Below are 27,449 nucleotides of genomic sequence, written 5' to 3' on the forward strand. Positions count from 1 at the left end.
AAGAGATACCTCAGAGGATGGCGACTATGCCCATTGTGACCATGGCCCTGCCCCTGCTTGGTTTCCTTACCAGTGAAGAATTCAATAAAGAGGTAATCTCATATAGGTAGTCAAACTTTTTGTCTGCGTACTTGAAAACTATGTAGGGCGAGAGTGGTGTGACTTTCAAGTACATCACCCCTTATCACCCCAAACCAATGGGCTTGTTGAAAGATTCAAATGGGCTTGTTGAAAGATTTAACAAGACCCTAAAAGTTTGATTATGAGGTTTTCTAAGAAACTCCGTATGAAGTGAGATGTTCTACTGCCATGAGCTTTATTTGCCCATTTGAACTCATGTATGGGTACCGTGAGATGTCCCTTAAGTTTTGTCTGGGAAGTGAGGGAGAAACCTTACCAAGGAACCAAAACAGAACACTGGAATATGTGCTGGGCCTATATTGCCACATGGGTGAGTACATGAAGAGGGCTAACAAAACCTTGGAGGCCAGCCAGGAGCTTATTAAGCACTGGTATGACGAAAGTGCAACCTTGGTGGAATACCGGCCAGGTCAAAAAGTATGAGTTATTAAATATAGTAATGGAGAAGATGTGTGATGCCACATACCTGGTGGATCACGGTCCCCCCAAACACCAACACAGGATGATCCATTCCAACAGTCTGAAGCCTCACTTAGACAGAACAGATATGACCATACTCGTGGCCACAGATGGAGTCGAGGAGGATAAGAGAAACCTGTCCCAGACCTCTTGTCTCACATCGCCAATGATGGTTCAGTGGGGAGAGTAGGGCTCTCCACTTCCCTGACACAGCAAGGGCAGAGAGACTGTCACCACATGTTGGGCAGTTTGCTGGGCTGTTAAAACTAAATATATATAGGTTGTCAGATAACATAAGAGCCAGTATCAAGGAACAGTCTAGACTCAGGTCAGAGGTTTCTCTGGACCGATAGGTTACTCTTCATCTACCCGCCGTCGGCAAACCTATCTTCAAATCTAGCCTGCAGCCTTGTCCCGCTGAGGACTCTATCTTCTTGAAAATTTTCCAAGTGTTATGGTAACCTTTTGACAGGGAGGAACCCAACTTGTGTATCTGACTCGCACTCCATTGCAGGTGGCCTTAAACCTTACACCTATCCCAGTCTAGTGCAAACAGTTGCCTGCGGTTGGCGCTTTGCAATGTTTTTGCATTATTTTCATATCTAAATTTTGAAATTCATAGCACCTGTTTCCCCTATTGGATTTTTGTTACTTGGGTCTCTTTTGTTCATTAAAATATTCTCTATTTCTATAAATTGGAGTCGGATTTTTACTGTGTTGTATTTTGAACTGTTTTGGCACTTTTTTTTTTTTTTTTTTAATTTTTGAAAACCTTTATTGTGCATGAAGTAGATAACAAATACGGGCCCACAACCATCCGGCCGGCCACGAACTCACATTTAGCACTATAGCTTGCAGTATGGCGACACAGTAATGCAGCAGAACAGCGGTTATTAAGCAGAAATCAAACTGGAAATCGCCGCAATACCGTGACACAGGAGGAATGAAGGTTAAATTTTAAGTTTTTTGTGCAACTATTGAGTTCAGGTCGTGGTGTTCCGTACTAGTAAAATAGGAAAATAAGAGCAAGGTCCATGCAGGTGGGACACGAAATTGGCTACAGTGTCAAGTCAATTCACATATCGATACTCAAGTCCCGGCCAGGCAGGATGGCCTCACATTATCCACGCTACAGGGTAGCACTCTACATCCCATTCGTATCTCCGCAGCCACCCATCACCCAGTATGCCTGAACATGGGCCAAGAGAAGGTAAAATAATAGAAGAAGCAAAAACAGGTCCCATAGAAACTAACAAAAATGAAATATAACCCCCCACCCTACACACATGCAGAGGCTATGGCCTGCCCCCCCCCCCCTAGCAGCGTGCCTGTCGCCCTATAAACCCGAAATACAGCAAGAAAGAAAAGACGGAAGAAAAGGGAAGAGACAGAAAGAGAAACATAGATAGAAGGAAAGAGAAAACGATAAGAAATAAAAATTGTCACTCTTGAATATAGGGAGGAAGAAAAGAACAAGCTGATCTACCACTCCCAAAAGAAGGAGGCGGGGAGGAGCCCACACAGTAACCGATCTCCCGGACTCCCAGCCACTTGCAACCCCTACGCCTTGTGAGACAAATGGTCAGCGCCATGCGGAAGGGGAGGAACAATTCTAATGGAACAGGCAAAGGAAGCCAGGAGCAGTCCCAACCCAATCCCCGCCCGCCCATGCATCCATCACACTAAGTAAGGCCTAGCCCTGGCCCGATCTGGGACGTCCCCCTGCGCCCGCCCACCCTGAGAAGCCTGAAGCTGCGAGAAGAAGGGGAGAGCCCACCCCCACAAGAACAAAGGGACAAAATGGCCACACTCGGCAATAGAGAAAAGTCAGAGGACTGAATAAAATTCGCCAGTCCCAACCAAAGTCAACACTTAAATAAAGCAGCATGATGAAAGCCACAATACCACACATCGCGGAAGATAATGATGTCCCCAAAGGATAAGCACAGTCAGGCAGGATAGGCAAACACTGTAGCAGCGGCCCCTGGAACTCCTTGGGCGAGGTTGCACTCCGTGTTAGGGAGAGAGACATTGTAGCAGTACACAGGCGGGAATATTGTAGCTCGTCCACCTTGACACCGCGAAGCTGCTGATGAGTTTCACACGTCCCCGGCAACATTGTTTCACTGACCGGGATCAGCGGAGGCTGTTTAGCAGAGCAGGGAGAGAGGATGGGCAGGGTGTGTTCCGAACCAGACAGGCAGCCATCAAACTTCTCCTCCAGCTGTAGCAAGTACGTGCGCCATTCACCCCGCAGTCTAGTTAGAGCCAGGAATACAGAGGCGAGGGTAACTTGGGAGTGCCCCTCCATTACCTCCGTGGTATAAGACGCTTCAATCAAGTCAGCTCCCCAACTAGATGCAGGCCGGAGATGTCGAACAGGAGCCAGGGCGCCATCCGCCATTATAACAGAGGAGCCGGCCATCATGGTCCCACAATCGAGCAAACAGCGATCCCAGGCAGAGCCGGCGCCAGGAGGAAATGATCCGCTCCCTCGAAACAGGACAGGTCCGCAGTCGCAGGCTGCATACAGTGGGGGGGGCTCTCCACCGATCGTCACAGGAGAGGCGAGGCAGTGAGGGAGTTATGGCTGCTGAGGCCCCCCCGGCATACGATAAGCAATGAGTGGGTATCCTGCCGCTTTTCACCGTGGGAAGGAGCAAGTCAAGCTTACAAACGGCCAGCAGTCCCAGTCACCCGAGCGTCTAACGTAGAAGCCAATTCTCCAGTCGGCCAGCCCAGGATGACGGCGCCGCTCCAAGGTAAACGGCCCCTGTAGCCACGGCAATCACAGGCGGCGCTGTGTGAAGCAGGTCCCGGGTCCAGGGCTAGGGTCGTCCCCCGCGTGTCACTCGACGTTTCTCAGGCTGCCGGGCGGGTAGAAACACCGGAGGAACACCTCCGGAATCAGGAAACTTCCCCAGTCACTCCGCCGGTACACAGGTACAGGATAGAAAACAGGATTATTGTGCGGGGAACAAGGGCTCGGGGAGCCGGGAGATCACACGTCCGTCTCCGCGGCCATCTTGGCTCCTCTGTTTTGGCACTTTTAAATGCTCTACTCATGAATGAGCAAGAATATCTCCTTTGAGCTCAGGAGAAGGGTAGAGGTCTACCATTTTGTTGGCACAACAATGTCAAACCCCGCTACACTAGTCTGTTTGACACATTGTGAGAAATTGTGTTGTTGGTTGAGGAGTGTGCGAGCCATTCTCAAGCAACAGGCACAATCCTTCTCAGGGTAAACCACAATAAGTCACTAAATGAGCCTGTGCTTAACCCTGTGGTAGCTTGGCACAAAAGCAGTCAGGCTTAACTTAGAGGCAATGTGTAAAGTATTTATGCAGCACTTAAACAGCTATGTAGTGAAAACATAGCACAAGAAAAATCTCACACCAAGTTAGAAAAATAGAGTACATTTTAATAAATTATTTGAGGCAAGATGACAAAATCCAATCACTAGAACTTGGAGATATGCAATTTTAATGATTTAGATAAAAGTAGTGCCAAAAGGCGTAAACTAGTGCCGGACCAGCACAAAGTCACAAGTTTTGGCCGGCCATGATGGAGTGAAGGCCACGCTTGACCTGCTGAGGTTTGTACCTTATGTCCTTGGTGAGCAGTAGGCTAGTCTTTGCATCATCCGGCATCAGTTCTGATGAACAACGCAGGGAGGCTTTGCGTCGCTTTACGTCAGTTCCAATCAGCGTGCAGCAAGGCTTTGCATCGCTCAGTGTTGGTTCCAAAGAAGGTGGCAGCTGTGCATCGAGGCTTTCTGGGGCATTGCATTCCTCGACCTCGATTCCGTTGAGGCTGGCAACGGTGCAGCAAGGCTTTGTGGGGCTTTACGTAGCTCAGCGTCAGTCCCTATGAAGCTTGGAGCTTTGCGGTGAGGTTTTGCTGGGCTTTGCATCGCTTAGTGCCAGATTTGATAGAACCTTCAGTTAGGCCTTCTGATGCCAGCCAAGGGCACTGGACCTGGTGAGACACCACTTGGGGATCACTAACTCACTCTTGCTATGTTATGGTAATGATATTTTTAAAGTGCAGCAGTTACCCGGGGGTGTCCTGGCGCAAGTTACATCTCCATTAGGCAAGAAACTGAAGAAACGCGTTTTATTGGGCAAAGAGCCAGGTTTTTAACCCTTTCCTGAAAGTTAAGAGATCCGTGGCTTTTCTCAGGTGAAATAGCAAACCATTCCAGGCTTTTGCTGCACAGTGAGCACAACTTCTATCACCCCACCAAGCTTTTTTAGTGTGTGGCACTAGGACCAACTTGGCACCCAGTGAGCGAAGTGTTCCTTTTGGTATGTACCAATGGATCTGCCGTTTTAAATAGTCTGGTATTGTACCTTGAAGCGCTTTAAAAACCAAACAGAGGGATTTAAAACACACCCAATTCCTTACCGGGAGCGAGTGCAGTTTTTTTTTTATTTCTTTGGATATGGGAGAGAACCTGGACGTGCCAGTAAGAAGTCTGGCAGTGTCATTCTGAAGCAGTTGAAATCTGTTCAAGAATCTTTGAAGAACATTTAGATAAAGACTGTTGCAGTAGTCCAGCCTTGACAATACAAGAGCTGTGACCACTGTTTGCCGGCTACTTGGGGGCAAGAACTGCAGTATTCTCCTGACTGTCCTAATCACATAAGCTGTTTTTGATGCCACTGAGTTTGCTTGTTGACCAAAGGTAAGAATCTCATCCACTATTACTCCCAAGTTTTTGACCTTTTGTGAAGGTATAGGGATAGGTATAGGGAGAGTGTCCATTCAGTCCAGCTACCAATCAATCAATCAATTAGTCATTTGTAAAGCGCACTACATACCCGCGAGGGTCTCAAGGCTCTAGAGGGAGGTGGGGGCGCTACTGATAGAACGGCCATGTCTTGAGCATTCTCCTGAAGGTCGGCAGGTCTTGGGTGTGTCGTTGTCCAGCAAGGTCCTGATGTCGTAGGTGGCGGCAATGAGGGCAGTCTCGGTGCTGTGGTTGCTGCGGAACCCTGACTGGTAAGGGTCCAAGATTCTGTTTTCTTTGAGGTATCGGGTTAGCTGTCTGTTGACAATTTTCTTGATGACCTTGGCCGGGAAGGTGAGCAGAGAGATGGGCCGGAGGTTCTTAAGCTCTCTTGGGTCAGCCTTGGGTTTTTTCAGAACGGTGTTGAAGACTGGGTCGAGCGTGTGGACGGCGGAGTGGGTGGGCGTTGTGACGAGTTGCCTTAGTCCGAGGTTGGCAAGGTTATCGATCAGGGTTGTGGAGTTCTTGTCGTTGTTGTTCTCAAGGTGAAAGTTTGAGTCTCCGAGGAGGATGTAGTCGGTGGAGGTCAGGGCGTGCGTGCTGTTGAAGTCGACAATGGAGTTGCTAAACTGGGAGCGGGGTCCAGGAGGTCGGTAGACGAGGGTGCCTCTGAGGGTGGAGTTGGGGTCTGTGTGGATGTGGAAGTGCATGTGTTCGGCGGTGCTGAGCGCGTCATCGGTGCTAGTTGAGACCCTGATGCTGTTCTTGTGGACGATGGCGATTCCTCCTCCCACTCCATTGGTGTGGTCTCTGCGGGTGATCTTGTAGCCGTCTGAGATGGCCATGGCGATGTTGGGTGCGGAGGAGTCGTTCAGCCATGTCTCTGTCAGGAAGGGGACGTCCGGTTCGGTGTCCAGAAGTTGCTATCATTGCCAAACAGAATCACTTCGGTTTTGCCTGTGTTAAATTTTAGGCAGTTCTCCGCCATCCATTTCCCAACTGATACCTTACAGTCTTGAAAGTGTTTATCCATTCCCATCTCCTGGCCAGGAAGCAGAGACAACACAATTTGGGTGTTATCAGCATACGAGGTGAGACCCATTCCAAATGCACTGATAATGGGGGACAAAGATGAAACGTACACATTAAAAAATGTAGGACTCAAAGAGGACCCTTGTGGGACCCCACAGGGCAATGCAAACAGTTTGGATTGGTATTCTCTGAGTGCAATAATTTGACCTCTATCTGATAGAAAAGATCTTAAAATATCTCAAGCTTTCGCATGGATCCCACAGGCTTTTAGACGGTCCATCAGAATGTCAGGATGGACCGTATAAAGGCGGCGACATATCCAAAAAATCTGAGCTGTCCTGCTAACCCGGTCCACGGCTTCTCTCATCTCTCCGTGGCCTTAATGAGGCGGGCTCTGTACTATATCCCTCTCTAAAGGCAAATTGGGATGGATCCAGGGCTTGTGTCTCAGCTACGAAGGTACTTAGTTGTGTATTGATGATTTTTTCTATCAATTTTGCTGGGAGAGGAAGACGGGATATAGGCTGAAAATTATTCGGATCCTTAGGGTCCAAGCTGTTTTTTTTTAATGGGGCAGTATGGATGCCAACTTCCAGTGTATAGGGAACTGCCCTTTTACAAACATGCCATTAAAGATCAATGACAGTGATAAAGCGATCGGACCCGGGGCCAATCTGGCCACCGCGACTGGACATGGGTCATAGGGTGACCCCGATTTAGCTGCCATGAGGAGCCCTACGATATCTTCGGGGGATACAGGCAGGAATTTCTCAAAGGTAGAAATGGGAAACCTCATAGGCTTGGATTCCTCCCTAGCCACGTTCATCCCGACAAAGCTTGAACCACTGAAAGCCAAGAAGATGGACTCCACTTTGGTGAGGAAGAACTTGGCAATGTCTTTACACAGTTCCTGACTTGGCTGAACTTTAGCTGGGCTTAGGGAGGCCAGGCTGGAAATATATCTGAACAACTCGCTTACCGAATTCTTTGCTAGATCGAGGCGGGTTGCATAATACTTTTGTTTAGCAGAGAAAATTAACTGTTTATAGTTCTGCAGGCTGAGTTTATATAGCTTTTTCTCTGTTTCTTTATAGCCTTTCCTCCAGCTCCGCTCAAGCCGTTTGCAGATTAGTTTTTTATTTCTCAAATCCTCTGTGAACCATGGAGCAGAGGGTTGTGATCTTTTGGGGCAGAGCATTTTTGCAGGGGCTATTTTATCACAGGCTTGCTCCAGCCATTTCGTATATACCATAGTAGCCTCTTTCACTCCCAATGGCATTTGACCTGCCGTGGCAGTAAGAAGCTTCTGCAGAACCATCCTTTCAATTTTGTTCCAGGCTCTGGTTGCTATTAGACCTTTAGACATTGTCCACTCGTGCGCCGCACCGTCAACGTCAACTCAAATTGGACGGCAGTCTGATCCGGCCACACAAGGGGTAGTAAGCCTGTAAACCGGAGGCAAGGATGGTTAGAATAAATACCATCCAGGGTATGTTCTGCCACATGAGTAGGACCAATTACCTGCTGCTTCAGGTCGGCGCTATTCATCATATCAATCAAAGTCACTGTGTCCGTTTCGGTAACTGCCTCTGTTGGAAAGTGCGTTATTGGTAGGGGCAAAATGTAGTTCGCCACTGACAATAAGGCCAATAACACATGGTAGGACTTAGCATAGGTCTTAGAAAAATATTCCTATGCTCAACCCTTGGTAACGTGGCTGTGAGCAGACAGGCTTAACTTCAAAGTCAGGTATGTAAAGCATTTGAAAACACCATTTCAGTGAATAATCAAGACACAACACATAATAAAACACACCAATTTATAAAAATAGGAAATATTTTTATCTTTACAATGATACCAAAACAACAATTATCCAATGTAGGGAACGGGAGATATAAATTTTCCAAGATTTAATAAAATATAGCACTTAGAAGATTATAGCAGAATATTGTGATACCTGCTCACGATAGAACAGGGCAAAGTCAAAGTTTCAGGAGGGGCGCCAAGGAGCCCTGAGAGGCTGCAGCTTGCGGCAGGTCCTGGTCTCAGTTTCCACCTTCACACTTAGAAACTTTTCTGGAGGTTTTCTCCTCGAGGCCCCTCGAAGCTCCCCGCCAGTCCGGATTCGGTGAGGGTTCGCCGACGAGGTCCCGCTCAACTTTCCTGCAGAGGACGTAGAACATTTTTCAAGAACGCTTCAGCTGGGTAACCCAGGAATATAGGCCGGCACGGGGTGGAAGGCAGGGGGCTTGGCATTCACGGTTGCTCCCTGTCACCTTTTCTACAAGCGGACTTAGAAACTTTTCTGGAGCTTTTTCTCGCAGGGTCTCTCGATGCTCTTCATGTTGCCGGATCCGGTGAGGGTTCGCCGGCTTCAGATTTTTTCTAATCCTGGTCAATCTTTGGAAGTTGGATCGATGGAGCTTTAAGCGGGCAAACCTGGTTTGTTTGGCCGGCTTGCAGTTGAAGGCAGGTGGCCTGGCTGGCCAGGTTGAGTCGGTCCCTCTATGGAGCTTTTTTTTAAAGTTGCTCTAAACTTCTCCAAACTTCTTGAACTTCTCCCTGAAGTTCCTCAATGGGTCCCAAAGTTTCTCAAACTCTCTCCAAGGGTCTGGAAGCTCCAGGATGGTCCTTGAAAGACCACTGGTACAAAACCCTTACAAATCCACTGGTGGTTCTCCAAGGTGCGGATTTAGTTGGTGATGTTCCAAATGAGCTCTTTTAACCTGTAGCTTTCAGGGAGTCCACTCTTTAGTTCTTTTTCAGCAAGATAATCCACAGGGCTGTAGTTTCAGATGGTGCAGTCTTCAGAGGTCAGCCCTTAGAAATCTTTGCACAGCAAAACTTCTCAACAGGGCACTTTTTGCTTCAGTAAGTTTCAAGTAGCAGATCTGGAGGGCTCTGCCCCTCTCAGATACTTATTCCAGGTTCTGGGTCAAGCAGGAGGTCACTTCTGACCAATGGGAGCAGGGTAACTCCTCCAAGATATGACCACATCATGTAGAGTGTGGCATTATGTCGTCCCAGATTGCATCAAATCTTCCACGTCCATTATGACTGGTTTTCCAGCAAGGAGGTAAGATTTGGCTAAACACACCCCTAGGATGGCTAAATTACTTAGACTCTCCCCCCTGCATCTACGCATACCTTCCTTAATCCTGCCATCTGCCTAAGGTGGGAATTTCAGAGTTGTAACTAACACTGTTCTCTGCTCTCCCCTTTGAAGAACATAGATTACGATGACTCCCCATGGCCTGGCATTCCTATGGAACAGCCAACTGCCCTGCCAGCAGAGCTGGCTGACCCCAGGGGCTCTTTATCACCTCTTCAAGACAGCCTGGCTAATCTATTTAACTCTGAACAATCTGGGCAGACCACTGGAAGGCTGAATCTGGACTTACAAACAAGAAAGTCTTATAACTTATTGTATGTACACTTTAGGAGAAATTCAACAACATCATATTATTGAATTTGTTAATACCATTTGGGAAAGTCTTTGAATGGCACTTCTATCCCTCTCCTACCATGTTAACCTATGTAGCAGGGGGTTTGCAATGGGAAAAAGGACTTGGGCCATTTTTCCAGCACCAGGACTTACAAAAACATATTTTATAGGTACTTTGCTTATATCTACAGGACGGCCACCCAGGTGCATCTAGGGGAGACCCTAAGGGTTCTGAATCTGTAAAAATATTGCAGTTCCTCCCTCCACGGTGCTCCAGCATCAAAGTCGAATTTGAGCAGCACTTTACCACAATATGGGAGTGAAATGTGAAATTTCACTTTACCCAGGCATATAAAAACTCATTTTATAAGGGTGTACCTTACAAATACCTGATCCCATACCCCTGAGATACCTAGGAGAGGCCCTGGGGGGTCCCTAATATGCCAAACATTGTAGATTATCCATTTTTAAGTGCCCCAAACACCAAAGTCGAGTTTGGGCACACTTTACTTTTTAAAAGCAGTCCTGGCACCCAGGGCTGTTTTTTAACTGACCGCAGGCTTCAGCAGTGCATACATGCAAGTACAGGAAAAGGCTGCTGACCTCTAAACAGTCATGCCCCAGGGTACTGGGGACTTCTAGGTAGTTTCAATCCCCTGCCCGATTATATACTAGGGGCCTATAGGGGAGGTCATGCCAATCCCAGGGGTACCCCACCATTCCATTGTGTACCGTAGTGTATGTAGGTGTTTTAACTGTATTCTAATGTGTCTCTTTCAATATAGCACTGACCCTGGGCCTGGTTAGGCCGAGCCCAGGGCCAGTCAGAGTCAGTTACCACCAGTATTAGTCAGCAAAAGGTATGGGGTGCCCAGGGCACAGGATGACTTTGCAACAGCCTCCAAATAAAAATTAAAATGTCCCATAATTGTATAGGAGTCAGTGCATAGGCCCTCTTCCATTAGGTTTCCCAGTGAGGCTATGAAGGAGTTTCTAGCTCCTGGCGGTCTGTACAATAGACTCCCTTTAAAGGTATGATGGTGGGATAGACTGAGATTAAAAGACAGGGCCTCACACACTTCAGTAGGTGCAGGCTGAAAAACTGCCTTAATCGAGCCATGGTAAATAACAGCCAATCCTCCCCCTTTCTTGAGAGGCCTATCTAAAGTATAGCATAAGAACCCTGGAGGGGTGGCTTTCACTATGGCCAGAGGAATCATCAGTCCATGCCTCTGTGATAAAAGCAATCTTTATATTCCTCTCCTCAATGAGCCTTGCACACTCCAGGCTGTGCTGAACAAAGGACCTTGCATTGATTAATATACATTTAAATACTTGCGTATAGCCCCCGACTGTCCCTGACCTTTTATCATTCCTTGATGCGATGGGCTGAACTAGGATCTTGGAAAGGGGCATTTTACGGTTGGGACATACTCCAGGGAGAGGTACAGGCAGTGAGTCTAGCGAGAGACACATACAATCCCTGCCCCTACCAGCCCCATTTAGTGTTAGCAGGGTTGTTCTTCCATAACTACGGGAGGGAGGCTCACCTGGCGTAAAAGTACCAGGGGTCCTGGTGCTGAGAGAGGGCCAAGCATGGACGGGCAGAGATGGGCTTGCCCTTGGCGCGCCAGTGGCGCGCACGCTGCTCACATACGCCAGCATCGCAATTTAAGTTGAAGTCAGGGAAATGCCTAGTCTGCTGACCGACGTCCCCCTAAGATGGCAGCCCTGCCCGACTCAACAAGTCTGAGCCAGTGCAACGACTTCAGGGCTCCATAGAATTGTCATTATAGGCTAGTGTAAAGTTCTTTGTGAGTGTGCTGGAGCAGTGCCTTTGGAACACAAGTGTGGTGGGTGACAACTCCAGTCCCCATCTTGCCTTGGATTGCCCATCCTGCCAACACTAAGTCCCTCCATTGTGTGGCTGTCTGGGGCGAATATATAAAAGCCAACTACACCTTAGTCAAGTGACCCAAGATACATAATGCAGGCAACAAGTGGTTAGGACAAGAAAATGCCAACTTCATAAAAGTAGCATTTTCAGAATCGTGACTTAAAATTTGACCCTACCATGAAAGAGGGTTTTAAACTACAATTCTTTAGAGACCAAACTTGGCATTCCCACATACTCCTAATCAAAATTTTGCACTTATTAAAGTTAATAAGGTAACAAATGTTGTCCTGTGAGAGAGGTATGAAGATATGTAAAACTGAAAAGTACATGTTCAACTTTTTAAATACTCCCTGCAATATGGGCTCTTTAGGGCCTCTCTTAGGGGTGTCTTAAATGTATTAAGAAAATAAAGTTTAGGTCTGGTAAAAGGTTTATTTTGCCAGGATGAAAAGGCAGTTTAAAAATGAATACACAGGCTGCAATTGCAGGCTGAGACATGCAATAAAAGGCTTCTTAAGTGGTTGGCACAATCAGTGCTGCAGAACTACTAGCAACATTAATAAGCCCTGGCTACCTGCAGTACCACTTTACTACAGACTTACAAGTAAATTAAATGTGACATTTGGGTGTAAGCCAATGTTATCTTGTTTAAAGGAGAGAGCACAATCCCTTTGGCACTGATCAGCATTGGTAAAGTGCACATAGTGCACATAGTTCTAAAGGCCAACAAAAACGGGTTCAATAAACAGGAGGGTTAAGACAAAAAAGATTAGGGATGACCTAGCAGAGAGGACCAAGTACAACACACATGCAACACTTTGGCACATTTGAAAGAGTGATACCAGGACAGTTCTTGTATAGAAGAAACCTGCTTTTATCCTATCATGCTTCTGTCTCCAGGTTTGTGGCGAGTAGTGGCATGATTCAAACTGGATTTTAGTATACATTGTGGGTAGACACTGGTGCTTTCCATACTCAACTCGCCAACACATCGCAGCCCTCACAAAGTTTAGTATAGCCAAAGACTTTCACTATCCTGAAACTGCCCCAGCACATGGCATTCTGGGTCTCTCAGCAGAAAAGGAAACTGGAACTACTAAAAAGGTGGGTAGTGTTGCCCTTTACAGTATTGGTTAGTAAGTGCCAAGGTGCCACCCCCCATCGACTAGCTGGTGACAACCGTATAAATGGCACCAAAGGGTACCCTCCTCAGGAACGCTTTCTGGATCTGTTGAAGAAAGGAGCGGCCTAGACCTGCCAACCATGGCCTGGGAGGAACCCTGAAGGACTGGACCTGCTGCCCCTTGTACCCAGGACAAAAAGGTGAACTCCAAGGGTCAGCTGTCTGACATCTTGATTAGCTATAGAGCAACAAGCTGCAACAGGCTTTTCTCTGGAAATTACCAGTGTCAACTGGAACATGAACTGTACTGTACTTTGTTGGTGACTTCTACCTGATACCCAGAGAGTCTTTAGGTCATCCAAACCTGTAGAGGTCCCAGGGACCTTAAATGTGTACTGCTGTGATTGTCTGAGCCCAATAAGAAATTTGGAAATTTCTGAAAATCTTTTGCTCCTGGGCTTCAAGGGTACCTGCCATGAAAAATATCTGATTTGCAGTACCACTCTGTCCAATTGAATGTCGTGTTTCTCCTGCACAGAGATCTCACGTCTCAGAAAAAAATGATAAACCCCCTTTCTGTGTTGGGACTTAGAAAGTTTTCCGCCAAAATCTCCAGAGCTCCACATGGATCAACCAGCTTTGTGTACCCGACATTCAGTAACACGGCAGCAGCTACAACTTCAGCTTTGGTAGGAGCAGAGAAAAATGTTTCTTAAGGAAAATGGCAATGCCCTGTTTAAAATTGGTACCTAGAAATGTGTTTAATCTTCTCTACTTTCAGGCTTCAGCTATAAACTGGATTTATTGTGTTGTGTTATTGACTGTGTAACTGCTTTGGTATTTTTAAATGGTTTACACATTTTCAGTAAGTTAAGACTGTCTACTCTGTGCCTTAGCTACAAATCTGTAAACATCAAGAGCATTATGGCGAAAAGGCTACCGTGCCTAGTGTTAGAACTGGCAATGGTATACACCTTTGACCAAATAGGGACCCTTGCTCTTAAGTCAGAGAAAGGGGATTACACTGCTGGATAACCCCTGCTCACCCCCTTGGTAGATTGGCATGACCAGACAGGCTTATCTCAGAGGCAGTGTGTCAAGCATTTGTGAATATACACAGTAATACAGTGAAAGCACAACAGATGGACACCACACAGGTTTTATAAAAATAATTATTCTTTATATAGACTTAACACAAGACCACAAACGACCAAAATCCACAATACTGTACTCAAAATAGACTTAAAGATGGTAGAAGTCACTTAGTTCAAGTTGATGATAAATGCGACAAAGTTCTCACACAAGTACGTGGATGCATAACGCAAAACAAACAAAAGACTCGCAGAGTGGGAGATGCTTTGGGGGAGATGATGCGTCAAGCCTCAATGCTTGCGCAGAGTAGGGGATGCGTCTTGCTCCTTACCGGAGAGGAGGTGATGCGTAGATTCTCGTCCTGCGGCCCAGTTGCTATGCACAAGATGGCGCCGCGAGGCGACAATCCGGTGCGATGTGATAAGATGGCGCCCTTGATGCGATGACGTGAAGGCGATGCGTGCACACCTGGAGCCGTGCGGTGAACTCTGTAGCTTTGGAGCCGCAACACACTTCTCCGGCGATGCGACGGCGACCTTGCAGCGGCGACTTGCTTCTCCAGTGATGCGTAGGCAACCTCTGCACCGGCGACACGCTTCCCTGGTGATGCGATGGCAACAGCTGCGACTCGCTTCTCTTGATGCGTCGTGTTTCCAGCTCCCAGCGACACGCAGGCTTCTGCAGGTAGAATTCCCAGCAAGGAAATTCAGAGGGGAGCTGGTGGTGAAGTCTTTTGTCCCTGAGACTTCAGCAGGATACAAGCACAAGTTCAAGCCCTTGGAGCAATATTATGCAAGATGATGAAAGTTTCTTCTCCTTTCCTTGGCAATAAAGAAACCACTGCAGGCCAACCCAGAAAACAGCACACTGGCAGTGGGGCAGTCCAAACTCCTGCAGCTTCCTTGGTTCTTCTCCTTGGCAAAAAGTTTGTCTTGTTCCCAGAATTGATCTAAAGTTTTTGGGTCTGGGTCCCAATATATATACTACTTTTCTCTTTGTTCTCTGAAGGCAGAGAGGTCTCTGCCTAGTACAAACCAGTTCTGGTCAGTCCTGGAGCGCTTTGTTGACAAGACTCCTTCTTTCCTTTCACAGTGTAGGCCAGGGACATCAGACACACCACAGGAGGTGGAACCAGAATTGTGAAGGGAAGGCACGGCCCTACTCAGGTCCCAGGTGCAACTCCTCCCTCCCAGCTGAATGCAGATCTCTCTATTCAGCACTGTGCTGACTCACCCTCTCTCCTGGAATCCCCCAGCCCCTGTCACTCAAACCCCAGACAAGGAATACACAACCTAGCCGAGGCAGGCTGGGATAGTTAGGCAAGAAAATACCTGCTTTCTAAAAGTGGCATTTTCAAAAAAAGAATGTTAAAACCAACTTTACTAGAAGATGTATTTTATCATTCTGAGTTCAGGCATATTAAGTTTCAACCATGTTCCCTGAGTCAGTTAGGATTATAAAATGTAATAATCAAACTGCCCATTCTGGCCTATAGGACGCAGGAAGCCTTGCAATAGTGAAAAACGAAAATAGCCGTAATTCACTATTAGGACATGCCACACACAACACGGCATGTCCTACCTTATACTTACAACCCACCCTGTCCTTGAGCCTACTTTAGGGGTGTCTGATATGAAGAAAAGGGAAGGTTTAGGGACTGACAAGTGGGTTCATTTGCTAAGTCAACATGGCAGTACTAGACTGCACATAGGCTCTGCAATGGCAGGCTGGAGACACACTTTACAAGCTGCTTCTGTGGGTGGCACACCCAGTGCTGCAAGCCCACCAGCAGCATTTGATTTACAAGCCCTGGGCACACATGGTGCACAGTACTAGGGTCTGACAAGTAAATCAAATAACCCAATCATGGAGTCACTAATCAATACATCAATTTAACATAGGGAGTACTTGCACTGTGGCACTGAATAGCAGTGGCACAGTGCAGCAAAACATATCAAAAACAGAGGAGGCAATCAGTAAAAAATGTAAGGGAGACTCACCCAAATGATGCCAGGTCTAACACCTAGAAAATAATAAGTACAAAAAATGTATGTCCATTACAAACCCTTCCAAGAACTGTTCAGAACTGTGATGAAACTCACCTTACCATGCAAAACCAAGATCACTAGCAATCAACCACTATGTGACAACATTAAAAAGTTATTTCTACATAAAGTAGAGCGCATTTATTATGATGTCTTTTGCCCCAAAGATGCCTCAGCTGAAATTCGCCTACAAATAGGTTCCGCAATAGTTCATACTACACAAAGTCTTCAGACCAGCTTTTCCCAATTAGTTCCACTCTCACCTAATCAAGTTCTTGATCTTATTCAAATAGCAAAGTCAGGTTCACCCCGGATCCTTGTCCAGTAAATGTGGTAAAAATTGTCCCAGAATTATTGGTCAACAATCTCACCACTCTGTTCAATACTATGTTCAAAACGGGCCTTTTTCCCAAGGCAAGAAAGGTGGCCTCCATACTAGGGGTGGGCAGAATTTGCTTAATCGTGTTACGCAAATCTCCGCGAAACAGTAAAAAATCTCTGCAAACATGCAGAAATTCCGCGGACACTGGGAATTGCTTGTTCGCAATGCTTTTTTCCTGTTCGCAATTGCTGTTTGCCTGCTCGGGGGGAAATATCTTGCGAACACACATTTTGAGAACGCGAACAAGCTAAAAATTTCGCAAAGTCGCGGAATGCAGAATTTTAGGCAATTTCGCATTCTCCGCAGAACGCAAAATTACTCAAATTCTGCGTGCGAAACGGCATTTACCGCCCAGGCCTACTCCATACTGCCTTTATTTTAAAAATCCAGTCTTAACCCCAACGACCCAAACAATTTCCAGCCCATCTCTTGGCTTTCTCTTCTGGCGAAATTAGTGGAAAAGCCATGAACACCCAACTATCTAATTTCATTCAGGAAAACCAAGTGTTAGACGATACTCAATACGGATTTAGAGAAGGCCACAGCATGGAATCAGCCCTGATTAAATCCTCAGATGAAATCAGTGAGGCTCTAGATACCGGAGGCAATGCTGCCTTGATATTGCTTGAGTTCTCCAAGGCATTTGATATGGTCCACCATGATCTTTTGCTGGACCGTTTAGCCATGACATGCAGGGGACAACTCTGACTCTGCTGCGCTTCTTCCTTTCCAATAGGAAACAATTTGTGGCCTTCGACTCATTTGTCTCTGAGCCTTTCTCTGTCCCTTGCGGGGACCCACTGGAGTCCTCGCTCAGTCTAACCCTGTTTAATGTCTATGTATCATTCTTGGCATCTCTAATAAGATGCTTTGGGTTTTCATTGACCTCTTATGCCAATGACCCACAAATTGTGGTGTCGCTAACTAATCAGGACACATATACAGGCATCAAATTTCATGACTGCATGCTGGCCATTAGCAAGTGTATGAGTAATAATTGCCTAAAACTGAATTCCGATAAAACGGAAGTCATGTCATTCTTTTCGGCAATAATACTTCTTTCTGGTCCCCTTCTGGTGGCCTGATGAATTAGGCTCCCTGACTACTCCTGTTAGGAAAGCTAGAATTCTGGGTATCCAAATGGACAACATCTCACCTTTGGTGACAAGGTAAACTCAGGGATGGCCTCCACCTATTTTACACTGAGGATGATGAAAAGGATTTTGGATTTCATCCCCTATTTGTCTCAAAACACATTTGTGACTCCCCCCCCCCCCCTGTCCTGTCAAAGCTGGACTATTGTAATGGACTGTACCTTAATTTACAGCAGCAACAGCTTAACAAGCCACAACTGTTACAAAATGCTGCAGCCAGACTTTTGTCAGGCACTCCCACATTCAGATCAGTTATATCTGAAATTCAAAAACTTCACTGGGTACCAGTAAGGCACCGGGTCAAATTCAAAGCTCTGTGTACACATTTTAAGTAATAAACCAACATTGGTTCCTCCCACCTTAGGCAGATGTTTATTTGGTACGTTCCCAACAGAACTCTCCATTCCTTGGGGGCCAAAAACCTGGCCATTCCCAAATTTAAGAGAACTAACTAGGGTGGCAAAAGTTTACTATTTGCACAGCCAATACGTGGAACGATCTTTCTAACTCCTTTCGCTCTGCCCCTAACCTGCTCACCTTCAGGAAATAGCTGAGAACTTAGCTGTTTAACCTCTAGTTCCACTCTCATTTCAGGTCTTTCTGTCCATTGCTTTGAGCTAGCGCCAGGACACCTTCAGGTAACTGCGCTTTACAAGTTCACTTAACATTAACTAGGTACTTATCTCAGGTTTAAATTACTGAAAGGTATGATTAAACCTAACAAGACAGTGACTTTATTACTTGTTGTGGACACCAATCCGGCCCAAATATTAAACCAATTTCCTACAAGTAAATTAGGAATGTAATAATTCCCTAATATGTTTTGTCTACTTGCTCTTGGAACATATATATAAACATTTCCGTTAATGCGCCTATCTGTTATTCATTCCATTATTGCTTCTAAACTTGAGGTTTATGTGAGGATTCACATTTCCAAAAGGCATATATGTGAACATAAGCAATATTGGAAGGTGTATATTTAAATCGGATGCACATAGACAAAATGTGAAGGCCTATTAAAGATATGGGAAGTTATAGACACACTTTTCATGTGAGGGTTAGTATTAATGATAAAAAAGCATAAAATTAAGCATTTTAGAATAATTACAGTGAAAGGCTGCAAGCTGACGATGCGAATTCAAATATTTAAGAAAGTATTGTATAGATTAAATGTCAGCATACCATCTAAATGAACTATTCATTAAAGAGAAGAACAAACTATTATGAACGGTTTGGTATACACATCCCCTACATCCAGAAATACTGTATATTTAAAATATGAGGAAAGCCTCTATTAAGCATGGTGAGGCATTTCCCTAGGAATATTTAGTATAATCTACCTCAGTAATGGGTAAAAGGAATCTAGAAAATAGCAGTATTTTTTTCTAGAACGTTCTAAAAAATGTCTTACATTTCATACTTTCAGAATAAAATTCTACCTAACAAGTCAATAAACTTCTGAAACTTATATTTCAACACAGAAGCCAAAAACAAATGTGAACCCACCAGAGGATTTAGGATGCCTGCAGCATCCTTCAAGAGCCCATTAGAGGAGGTTGTGAGGCCGGAGAGCTGACTTGTAGTATAATGGTTGTCTTCTCAGTCATTTGCAGGGCGTAAATTAGTTATGCTCTCAGTGGATGATGGCATGCCCGCTGTGTCACATAGTGGGCAGATCATTACCATCATACACATTGCCAAAACTAGAAAATTGCAATGGTCTGTATATGGTGGTTTTGCATGAGAGCATTTTATGACCCTCAGTTTTCCAACTAATGTAGACAGGCCCAGTTGTGCCTTACCTTTCCAGTGGGACACAGCAGGTAACAACAAGATTTTGCAAAACCATTGGGTCTGGCTTGGCCACCGGCCTTTCAGCGTTGTCAATGTTTGTTTTGTGCAGTCATAGTGTGCTTGAAACTTTATTGTTGGAGAAGTTGCAGGGCCCTACTCAACCCAAAAATAAAACATTGGCTTAAAGCAAAATCATTTTTGGGCCTCAAAAAGAACACATGGCATTAGCAGTCCCTGGCATTTAAGGAACTACTTTGTGTGTGGATGTACACATCGTGAAAGGAAAGAATGTAGTTATGCACAGTGAAGTCTGCCAATGACTGAAGGGGTCTGAATCACTGCGCCATGCTGTATGCGGTGGGGGTGGAAGAACACAGTGAAAGACTCAACTTTAGTAAAATCAAAAGATCTTCGCTTCCGCCAAACCTAAAAATAGCCTGTGGTCATGAAATATGCTCGATGACAAAAGGTACTCTCAAACTAACAAAACAAAAAATATTACAATGTTGGGATCCCCCTTTGAGCCTGATGAAAGAATACACTGCTCTGCCTCAGCTGTGACACAAATTCTGGACCCGAGAGTATCACTTTTGATAAATTATGCAAAAAATACTTGTCTTCTTTTAGTCGCCATCGCCATAATCTGGAAAGGGAGTCGTGGAAGAGAAGAGACATTTTGCAGTGTGTTCATTGGATATGAAAAACTGGTGGGCCATAAACATCATTCGACAGGCGAAGAAGAAATGAGCTGTATTGCTAATTAACCTTGACATGTAAAGTGGGCTGAAGTAAGAAACACAGGTCATACTAGAGAGAAAGGAATAGTTCGGTGAGAGGAGAAAATAACTCTGCCCAGTACAGAGAAAAGCAGGGTACCTATGCGTATTTTTATTTATAAAGTGTGTTTGAAATGGTAAAAATGGATTCTACAAAAAAAATATAGATCGTTCACTATAACTTCGAATAAAACTAATGTTCAAATTGACACACTGGCGACCTGGATTAGAAACAGCTGTGAGCAGGAGTTATATTGTGTGAAACCTACGGCTCACTTTAACAGACTCAATAAAAAAGACAGCGTTACATTCATTAAAACCCTGCTATTATTATTCAGGTGTGACTGCTGGTTGCCCGGCAGCGCGCCTCCTCTTACCTGCTGGGCCTGCTGCAGCAGCTCCATGCGCTCGTGCAGGATCTGGCTGTCGAACTCGCGGCTCTGCCTCAGGATCTGCCGCCGCAGCTTCTCCACCGCCGCGCGCAGGTCGTCCCGCTGCGTCTCGTTCAGGCACTCGCTCACGCGCTTCCCCGGCTCGTGCTGCAGCGCGTTGTACAGCGTGGCCTCCAGGTCCTGGATTTTCTGCGGGGAGCCAACCACACGTCAGCATGCGTAGCCTTCACTCAAGAATACCTCAGGACTCATTCACAAAACATAAAGCTACGTACGAGGAATACACCATAATTAAACAACAAAATGCTAAAAGGCAGCAGCTGTTTTGCACGGCCTCCTTCTGAAATGGATATGCGTCTTCGCTTAGCCTGCTGCACGCACAGGCCGCGAGAAAATAAGGTATATCCTGTTTCCGTTTGAAAGGACAATCCTCAGAGAACGTGAATTTTACATCGAGTATGGGGGTGAGTTGCACAAATACTGGAATCCCCTGCATTCACATAAGTTCTTCCAAGCTCGTGCCATTTTTTGTTTACATTGCTATTGAAAGCCCACCAGTCATAGTTATCTCGTTCAAATTGGATTCGCTGGTTAAGTTATGTGCAGATAAACACAGAGAAGAACAGAGGCCCAGCTCACCCCGAGCCTCCCTCTCCTGCTCTTCGGTTACCATGAGCAACCGCAGAAGCGCTTCTTTAGGGCACCGCTAAGGTTACCGAGCCCATACGTCAATTGCAAACTCATTTCGCGAGAGATTAAACGAGGAAAATTGCCATTCTCTTCAGGCACCGAGGTCTGCTGATTACTAATTGAACGAAAAGGTAAAAGGGGCGTTCTTTAAAGAATGCTCTTCCTGGTGAACGGAGAGATAAAGAAAGAAACAAGCCCCGAAAATGCCGATAGGTCTAGCCTTCATGTGCTGCACGCATTTACACAGACAGGCACCAACAACACCACAGCAACACTTGCGAATTCATTCTGACATGCGTTCACTTCACACAGACGAGACATACACGCACTCAAGCGGACATACCATATGACAAACAGAGTTTGAAAGGACCCGGTGCACACAATGGCATGAACATCTGAACAAATGAGCTCCTTTGCATAGTCACCAACTCCACATTTAAGCTGGTTATCATGCAGTTTCTCGGAATCGGATGTATGACGTTACAACGCAGGCTATTACAACGCCTGCCTTTACAACGCGGTTTTTTACATCGCAATCCATTACAACGCATAGCGCTTTGGGGTGCTGGATAGGGAAAAGTTTAATTTACTATTCCAACACCAGTCCCCGTGGACACTAGGGAAGGTGTTGGATAGTAAATTAAACTTATTCCCTATCCTAGAGCGCCCCCCAGCGCAATGCGTTGTAATGGTTTGCGTTGTAATGACCGCGTTGTAATGGTAGTGCATTGTAAAAGTTTCGTTGTAAAGGTTGTTCACCCTCGGAATCCTTTCTTTGAGAGTACAAGTCAATATTTATTGACTAACAAGTGGCGCCCTGCATGTACTACCTTTGGGGCCTTTCTAGAGACACTCTTCAAACCTAATGGCGTAAGATTCCGAACTACTTTGACCCAGGCGAATTGTGCCCTTTAGGACATTACTTGTTCAAGTCTATAACTTATCATAGCCGATTGGTTGAATATTTAAGAGATTCTCATCTACTTTGTTCCAGGTGAATTGTGCCCTTCAGGACGTCACTTGTTTAAGCATATAACTTATCGCCGATCAGTTGAATATTTAAAAGCCCTGATGAAGATCCCTTTTGGCACTACTGGGAACAAAACGCGTTGGCTGTGTGCCGTTTTTTAAGGATTGATTTAATAAAAGAAGTACTTTTGGAACTACTGCCTTCATGTCTAACTTTGCTACGAGTGCACCCCCTCCACCTTCTCTTGAAAAACTGTTTAGAACTCAGTAAACATCAGCGAATGGAATTGCCAAACACCCTGGCATCGAAGAGGTTAAAGGGAACATTCATGGAGACAAGCACTGCAATTTTGTGTACATTTGTAGAACCCCCAATCTTTTGGAGGCAAGAATGACAAGGACCTCTGACACTCATTTCATCCTTCAGATAATGTTACAAGTTAAGCCCCCTCACCTTCAGCATGTCGTAGACTGGAAGGAAAGATGCCCTCCACACTTTGAAATTCAGGACATGGACCGGTTTCACAATAGCACTGTCTACTATTCATTTTGCATTGGAACTATTGCTAGGTGAACATTGGCTAGATGAGTCAGGGCACAGGGCCCAGGACCATGGCACCCTTTGTGTGCTGAAAACCAAATAAAAAGGTGGTAAGGATACAGCAATATTGCCTGGAAAGTAGAAACCCAGGGGTGTGTCATGAGGAGTGTCCTACTGAAAACTTGGCGAAGTACACACTTTCCGCGTGTGACTCTCAGACTAGCGAGGACAACCAGTCAAAGGCTTCCTAGGGAAGTTGAATACAGGGCAAGAGCCCATAACTCAACAGTCAGACAACAGATACAATAAATGTATTGTCCATCACTGTGCTTATCTTAGTAAAAAGAAAATACTTTAATTTTGCAGGAAAATGTAATACAACATTATTCACTGGGGCTCACTTGCATGGTCGTAAATCCAACCTTTGTTGCCTAGTTAAGTCACCCATCTGCTTTGAAGCCCTCTCAATTTTCCAGGAGTGGTTATCATCTCTGTAGATCTTCCTTCTTAAGGTAACCAAGGATACAGATTAGGCATAGGTGCGGTTCACAAGATCTCTACTCACTCAGAGTACTTTGTAGTTCAAGTCAATAGTTCATAACAATATTAATGGGATCGCTTTAGGCAAGTCACTGTTCGTGACGAAGAACTTGGTCTGCATGTTTTCATGCGAGACTCTATTACCTTCTCACACAGGTGCGGTTGAGCGGAACTGGCGGGAGCTCCTCTGGCTGGTGCTTTCCGCGACATCTCTGCTGATATAGGACCGCGGTGGCAGTTTCACTTGGGACTGGAGCTGCAACGGGTGGAAGTGCAGCAGGAGTGCTAGGCAGAGGAGCTGCTCCTTGGGATTTGCTGGGGGTTTGGAAGCAACAGCACTAAGCCTTAGAGCATCACAGGAGTGCCTGAAAACAGGGCATGACTACTTGCATTGATTTCTGTATGTGGTCCAATGTGGGGGCTGCAATATGAAGCTGCCCCCGCTACATGTGTTAACTCTGTGTTTATTCAAGGGCAGTCAGCAATGTTACTCACACTAGGATCACAGCGGCCTTCTATTGGACAGTTTCTCCCCCTGCAGGGTCAGACGCTTTCATTCCCTCTGATCAAGCAGGCAATCTTCTGGGTTCTAGGTAGACCTTCAACTTCTCCAGCACGTTTAACAGACTGCAGGAGATAGCCCCTCATATCTGGGAGACTGGCTTTCATGTAAACATCAGACTTAGATTCAAGTTCTCTGAAGACCACTCCTTTCCTTGGTCAATAATTACTTGGAATCGGAATGAAGCAGGGCAGTTTGGATCATTGGTTGAAGGCCTTTGATTCCTCCCTGATTATTCCCCACACCAGGCTCTACTCAGCTTTTCAGCAGATCTCGTCTCCATTTAAAACAATCCCAAAAGCCCCTTTTCAGGGTTGTTTGAAGACTGTCCTGGCTGCCAGGGTACTACTAACCTGCTCTTGTGCTGTCCTCTTGCAATGATATGCTTCGCGCCACTGAAAAAACAATCGTAACAGCTCATGTGCCCGAACACTCCCCTGATATCCAGAGTGAGTGGATTCATCCTGGCTGCGAATAGGCCCAATTGAAATGCAGGATTTCACTAAATGTAGAACCATTTTCGAAAGGGGAAGTAGGCTATGGCTAGCCACACACCTAGGGTGGGCTAGTGAGGTCTGCCCACCCGAGAAGGTTTCTGCCATTTTCTTTTAGGGAAAAATGGGGACTTCCGGAATACCTGAATAGAACACTTCTCAGGAAGTGTTCATCAGGTGGCAAGAGCTGCCTAGGGGTGTCCTAGCCCATTGGCTAGTAGGTGCCTTCTCCTCTTGAGTTGAATTCAGGGTTAAATATAGCATCTTGTCCCCCAGAAATCATCTCTGCTGGACCAACTGCAAGGACTCATGTCTAGGACTTCAGGACTGCACAAAAGAGAGTTGGCAAAAAGGGCTGCACCTGCTGCACCCAACTGGACACAGACCGAAACTGCAACCCGCATCTGATGACAGGATGCTTCCAGAGAGCAGGAGTGTCTCCAGTGTCAAAGGACCCCAGAGAATCTCCCAAGGGCTAGTGGTCCTAGCTCCCTATCTGAACCACAAGCTTACAACAGGTTCCAAGGACTGACCTGCAACTCGCCCTCGAGCCCACCAAAGGAATCATCCTTTGTCGACTAAAGTGCATCATGGGAGTTGTAGTGCGGATCCCTGAAGAGCATCAGAGACTTAACCCTACCTGCACCAACCCCTAGGAGCCGCTACTGCGGAGTGATCATTCAGCACCCATAACACAAGCACTTGAAGTACCAGAGGACTAGTTGGAACTAGTCACTCTCTACATCCCATCGAGGATACCGAGGGACCCCGAGTCTCATAACCCAGGACCTTGCTACCCATTGTGAACCACAGGAGTGTGCACTGGAGGATTCCCCTGGCATCCTCAGCACTGACGGTCACAAGCCTCACCTGTCCTATTGCCAGCGCAACGTCAGAGGCACTCTAGTGCCGCTGGAGCAAAAAGGATACAGGACTTGGTCCCAAATCAACATTTCATGCCAAGTAACTGACTGAGGTCTCTTGGTCGAGTCTTTATGACAGGGTCTTGCCCTTTGCTACGGCCCAAAAGAGCAGTGTAGTGAAGCAGCGCCCCACTTTTCTCCAGGGACCGCGACTCTGTGCAACCAGATAGCCCACATCTATATCTGTATTGGCAAGTATTTTTAAATGTTCTCAAATTTGCAACTCTTGAATCATCCAGCCAGTTTTAAAGTTTATAGTGATGAAAAAATGATGAAAATATAATCTATTTTTATAAATTAGTGTTATGCTTTTATTGTGTTACCTACATTACGTTGTTGAGTTGTTGGTAAATGCTTTGTTTACATTTGGTCCTTTAGTAAGCCGGGCTGCTTCAGTGCTACCCTTACCCAGGACTGAGTAGGGTTACTGAGACAAACTGTACTGAGCCTATGGAGGGTGAAGTGGCGTTGTTATAGGGTGATGTACACCCTATAACAACCTCCGATAGCAGCTGTACCTGGTTGGGTATAGCTGACCCCCCGGGCACCGATGTGTGCTGAATCAGCTCTAAGTTTGCCTGTTATTCACCTACTAAATCTACTAAATATTGTGCAAGCGCATTAGCAGCCAATATACATAGTAGTAACGTGCCCTGGCACAGATCCCCTAGAACAGAACAATAAAGTTAGCGTGATATTGAACATCCAAAAAAACGGGTCAGCGAGAACTCAATAATGCGCAGGCGCAAGGGGCGTAACACCGAAAGGAAGCAGAACCAGTCCGTTGAGGAATGGCGCGAGGAACAGAAACGCCGTGGTAAGCCGAGCCGTATCTAACTTAGATAGTTTGAAGTGCGTAGAATACGAGCATTACCCTCCCTCATATCCGAAGTAATAACAACTAGCGCATAACTTTGGCTACACGCGTACGCGTTTAGAAAACACCATTGCCAGCGCGTAACGCGAGGCTTGTAGCTTCTATTGTGAAACCCGCTCTACAGATGGTAGTTAACTACGGTTAGTAACAGAGCTTAGTGTATGCAATTGACTTAGTAAGTGGAGTGAGACTCAGTTATACACTTGATAAGCCCCAATAGAAAGCAGAGGTTCTCATAGGTCCGCTAATGAAGTTAAGATGAAATTAGAGCAAAATTCAAAGAGTTAAGTAGAAGAATGATGTAATACATAATACAGCATGCAAAATTGAAAATGTGTATTTTCTTAATTTGTAGATCTATTATTTCCCTGATGAAGGCAGACCATACTGCCGAAATGCATTGGATTTTGATGTGAAATAACGGAAATAATGTTTTGAAAAAGAAAACAATTTCATGAGGAATAAATGAAATGTCCAGAACCAATGGAATAATTGCTTTATTTTGAAATACACGTTAAGAACGATTTAGTAGGTGAATAACAGGCAAACTTAGAGCTGATTCAGCACACATCGGTGCCCGGGGGGTCAGCTATACCCAACCAGGTACAGCTGCTATCGGAGGTTGTAATAATATCTCTCCAGACGGGGAGAGAGCCCCGGAGGCACGAAAACATCGAAAAATCTTCAGTAGAAAAAGCGGTGCTCTACCCTACACTTCCAGTACACCCTATAACAACGTCACTCCACCCTCCTGAGGCTCAGTACGGTTTTATAGGGTGTTGCTCACCATAGAACAACCCACTTAGCTACACTAAAGCCCAGTCAGAACTGATCAATGTTTTTAGAAGTCATCTTTGTGACATTCATGAATTTCATTTTTGATCACTAATAGATTGATGTGAATATGGGTTTCTTGTCCTTTCTCAACCTTAAAGCAAGGTTTTGCAAATGCTTCGGATGATTCCCCTAAAGCAACAGCAAGTCTCTTTGTGATACAGGGGAAGCATTGCACAGGACTCATTGGTCCACTTATTTTCTCCCATCCAGGCAGCGGCTTGATCGGTTCAAGGGACTTCTGTACTTTCAAGTCATAGGCAAGGACACTCACAGGGGCAGAAATGCTTCAGTGATTTAACCTGGACCTTTTATCCTTGGAGGTCAGCAAGAGGCGAGCACCACCAACCCTAAAAGCAACATTCTGCTCATGGAGATTCGAGGCAGAGCTGGGAATTGTTCTCTACACATCCCTCTTCCATGCAGTCAGAAATACTTCACTGCAACAAGGAGTGGGTCAGGCATAGCATTTTAAAAGGTTACATCAGTGAGCTATTGGAGATGACTCTTGATCTGGTATAACTAAAGTTTTTTGACTTGTCCTCCTATGTTTTC

The 27,449-nt window shown here is 45.7% G+C and overlaps 1 protein-coding gene across 1 annotated transcript in view; it reads right to left on the reverse strand.

Annotated features, from left to right (window-relative positions):
• LOC147725439 (janus kinase and microtubule-interacting protein 2-like) overlaps positions 1 to 27,449 on the reverse strand; it is a 220,618-nt gene that overhangs the window by 86,287 nt on the left and 106,882 nt on the right. Inside the window, exon 7 of the mRNA XM_086964451.1 lies at positions 20,450 to 20,653. Coding sequence (XP_086820577.1) covers positions 20,450 to 20,653 — 204 coding nt within the window. The remainder of the gene's footprint in view (positions 1 to 20,449; positions 20,654 to 27,449) is intronic.

Source organism: Lissotriton vulgaris, chromosome 3_2 (genome assembly GCF_964263255.1).
Source record: "Lissotriton vulgaris chromosome 3_2, aLisVul1.2, whole genome shotgun sequence".
Lineage (NCBI taxonomy): Eukaryota > Metazoa > Chordata > Amphibia > Caudata > Salamandridae > Lissotriton > Lissotriton vulgaris.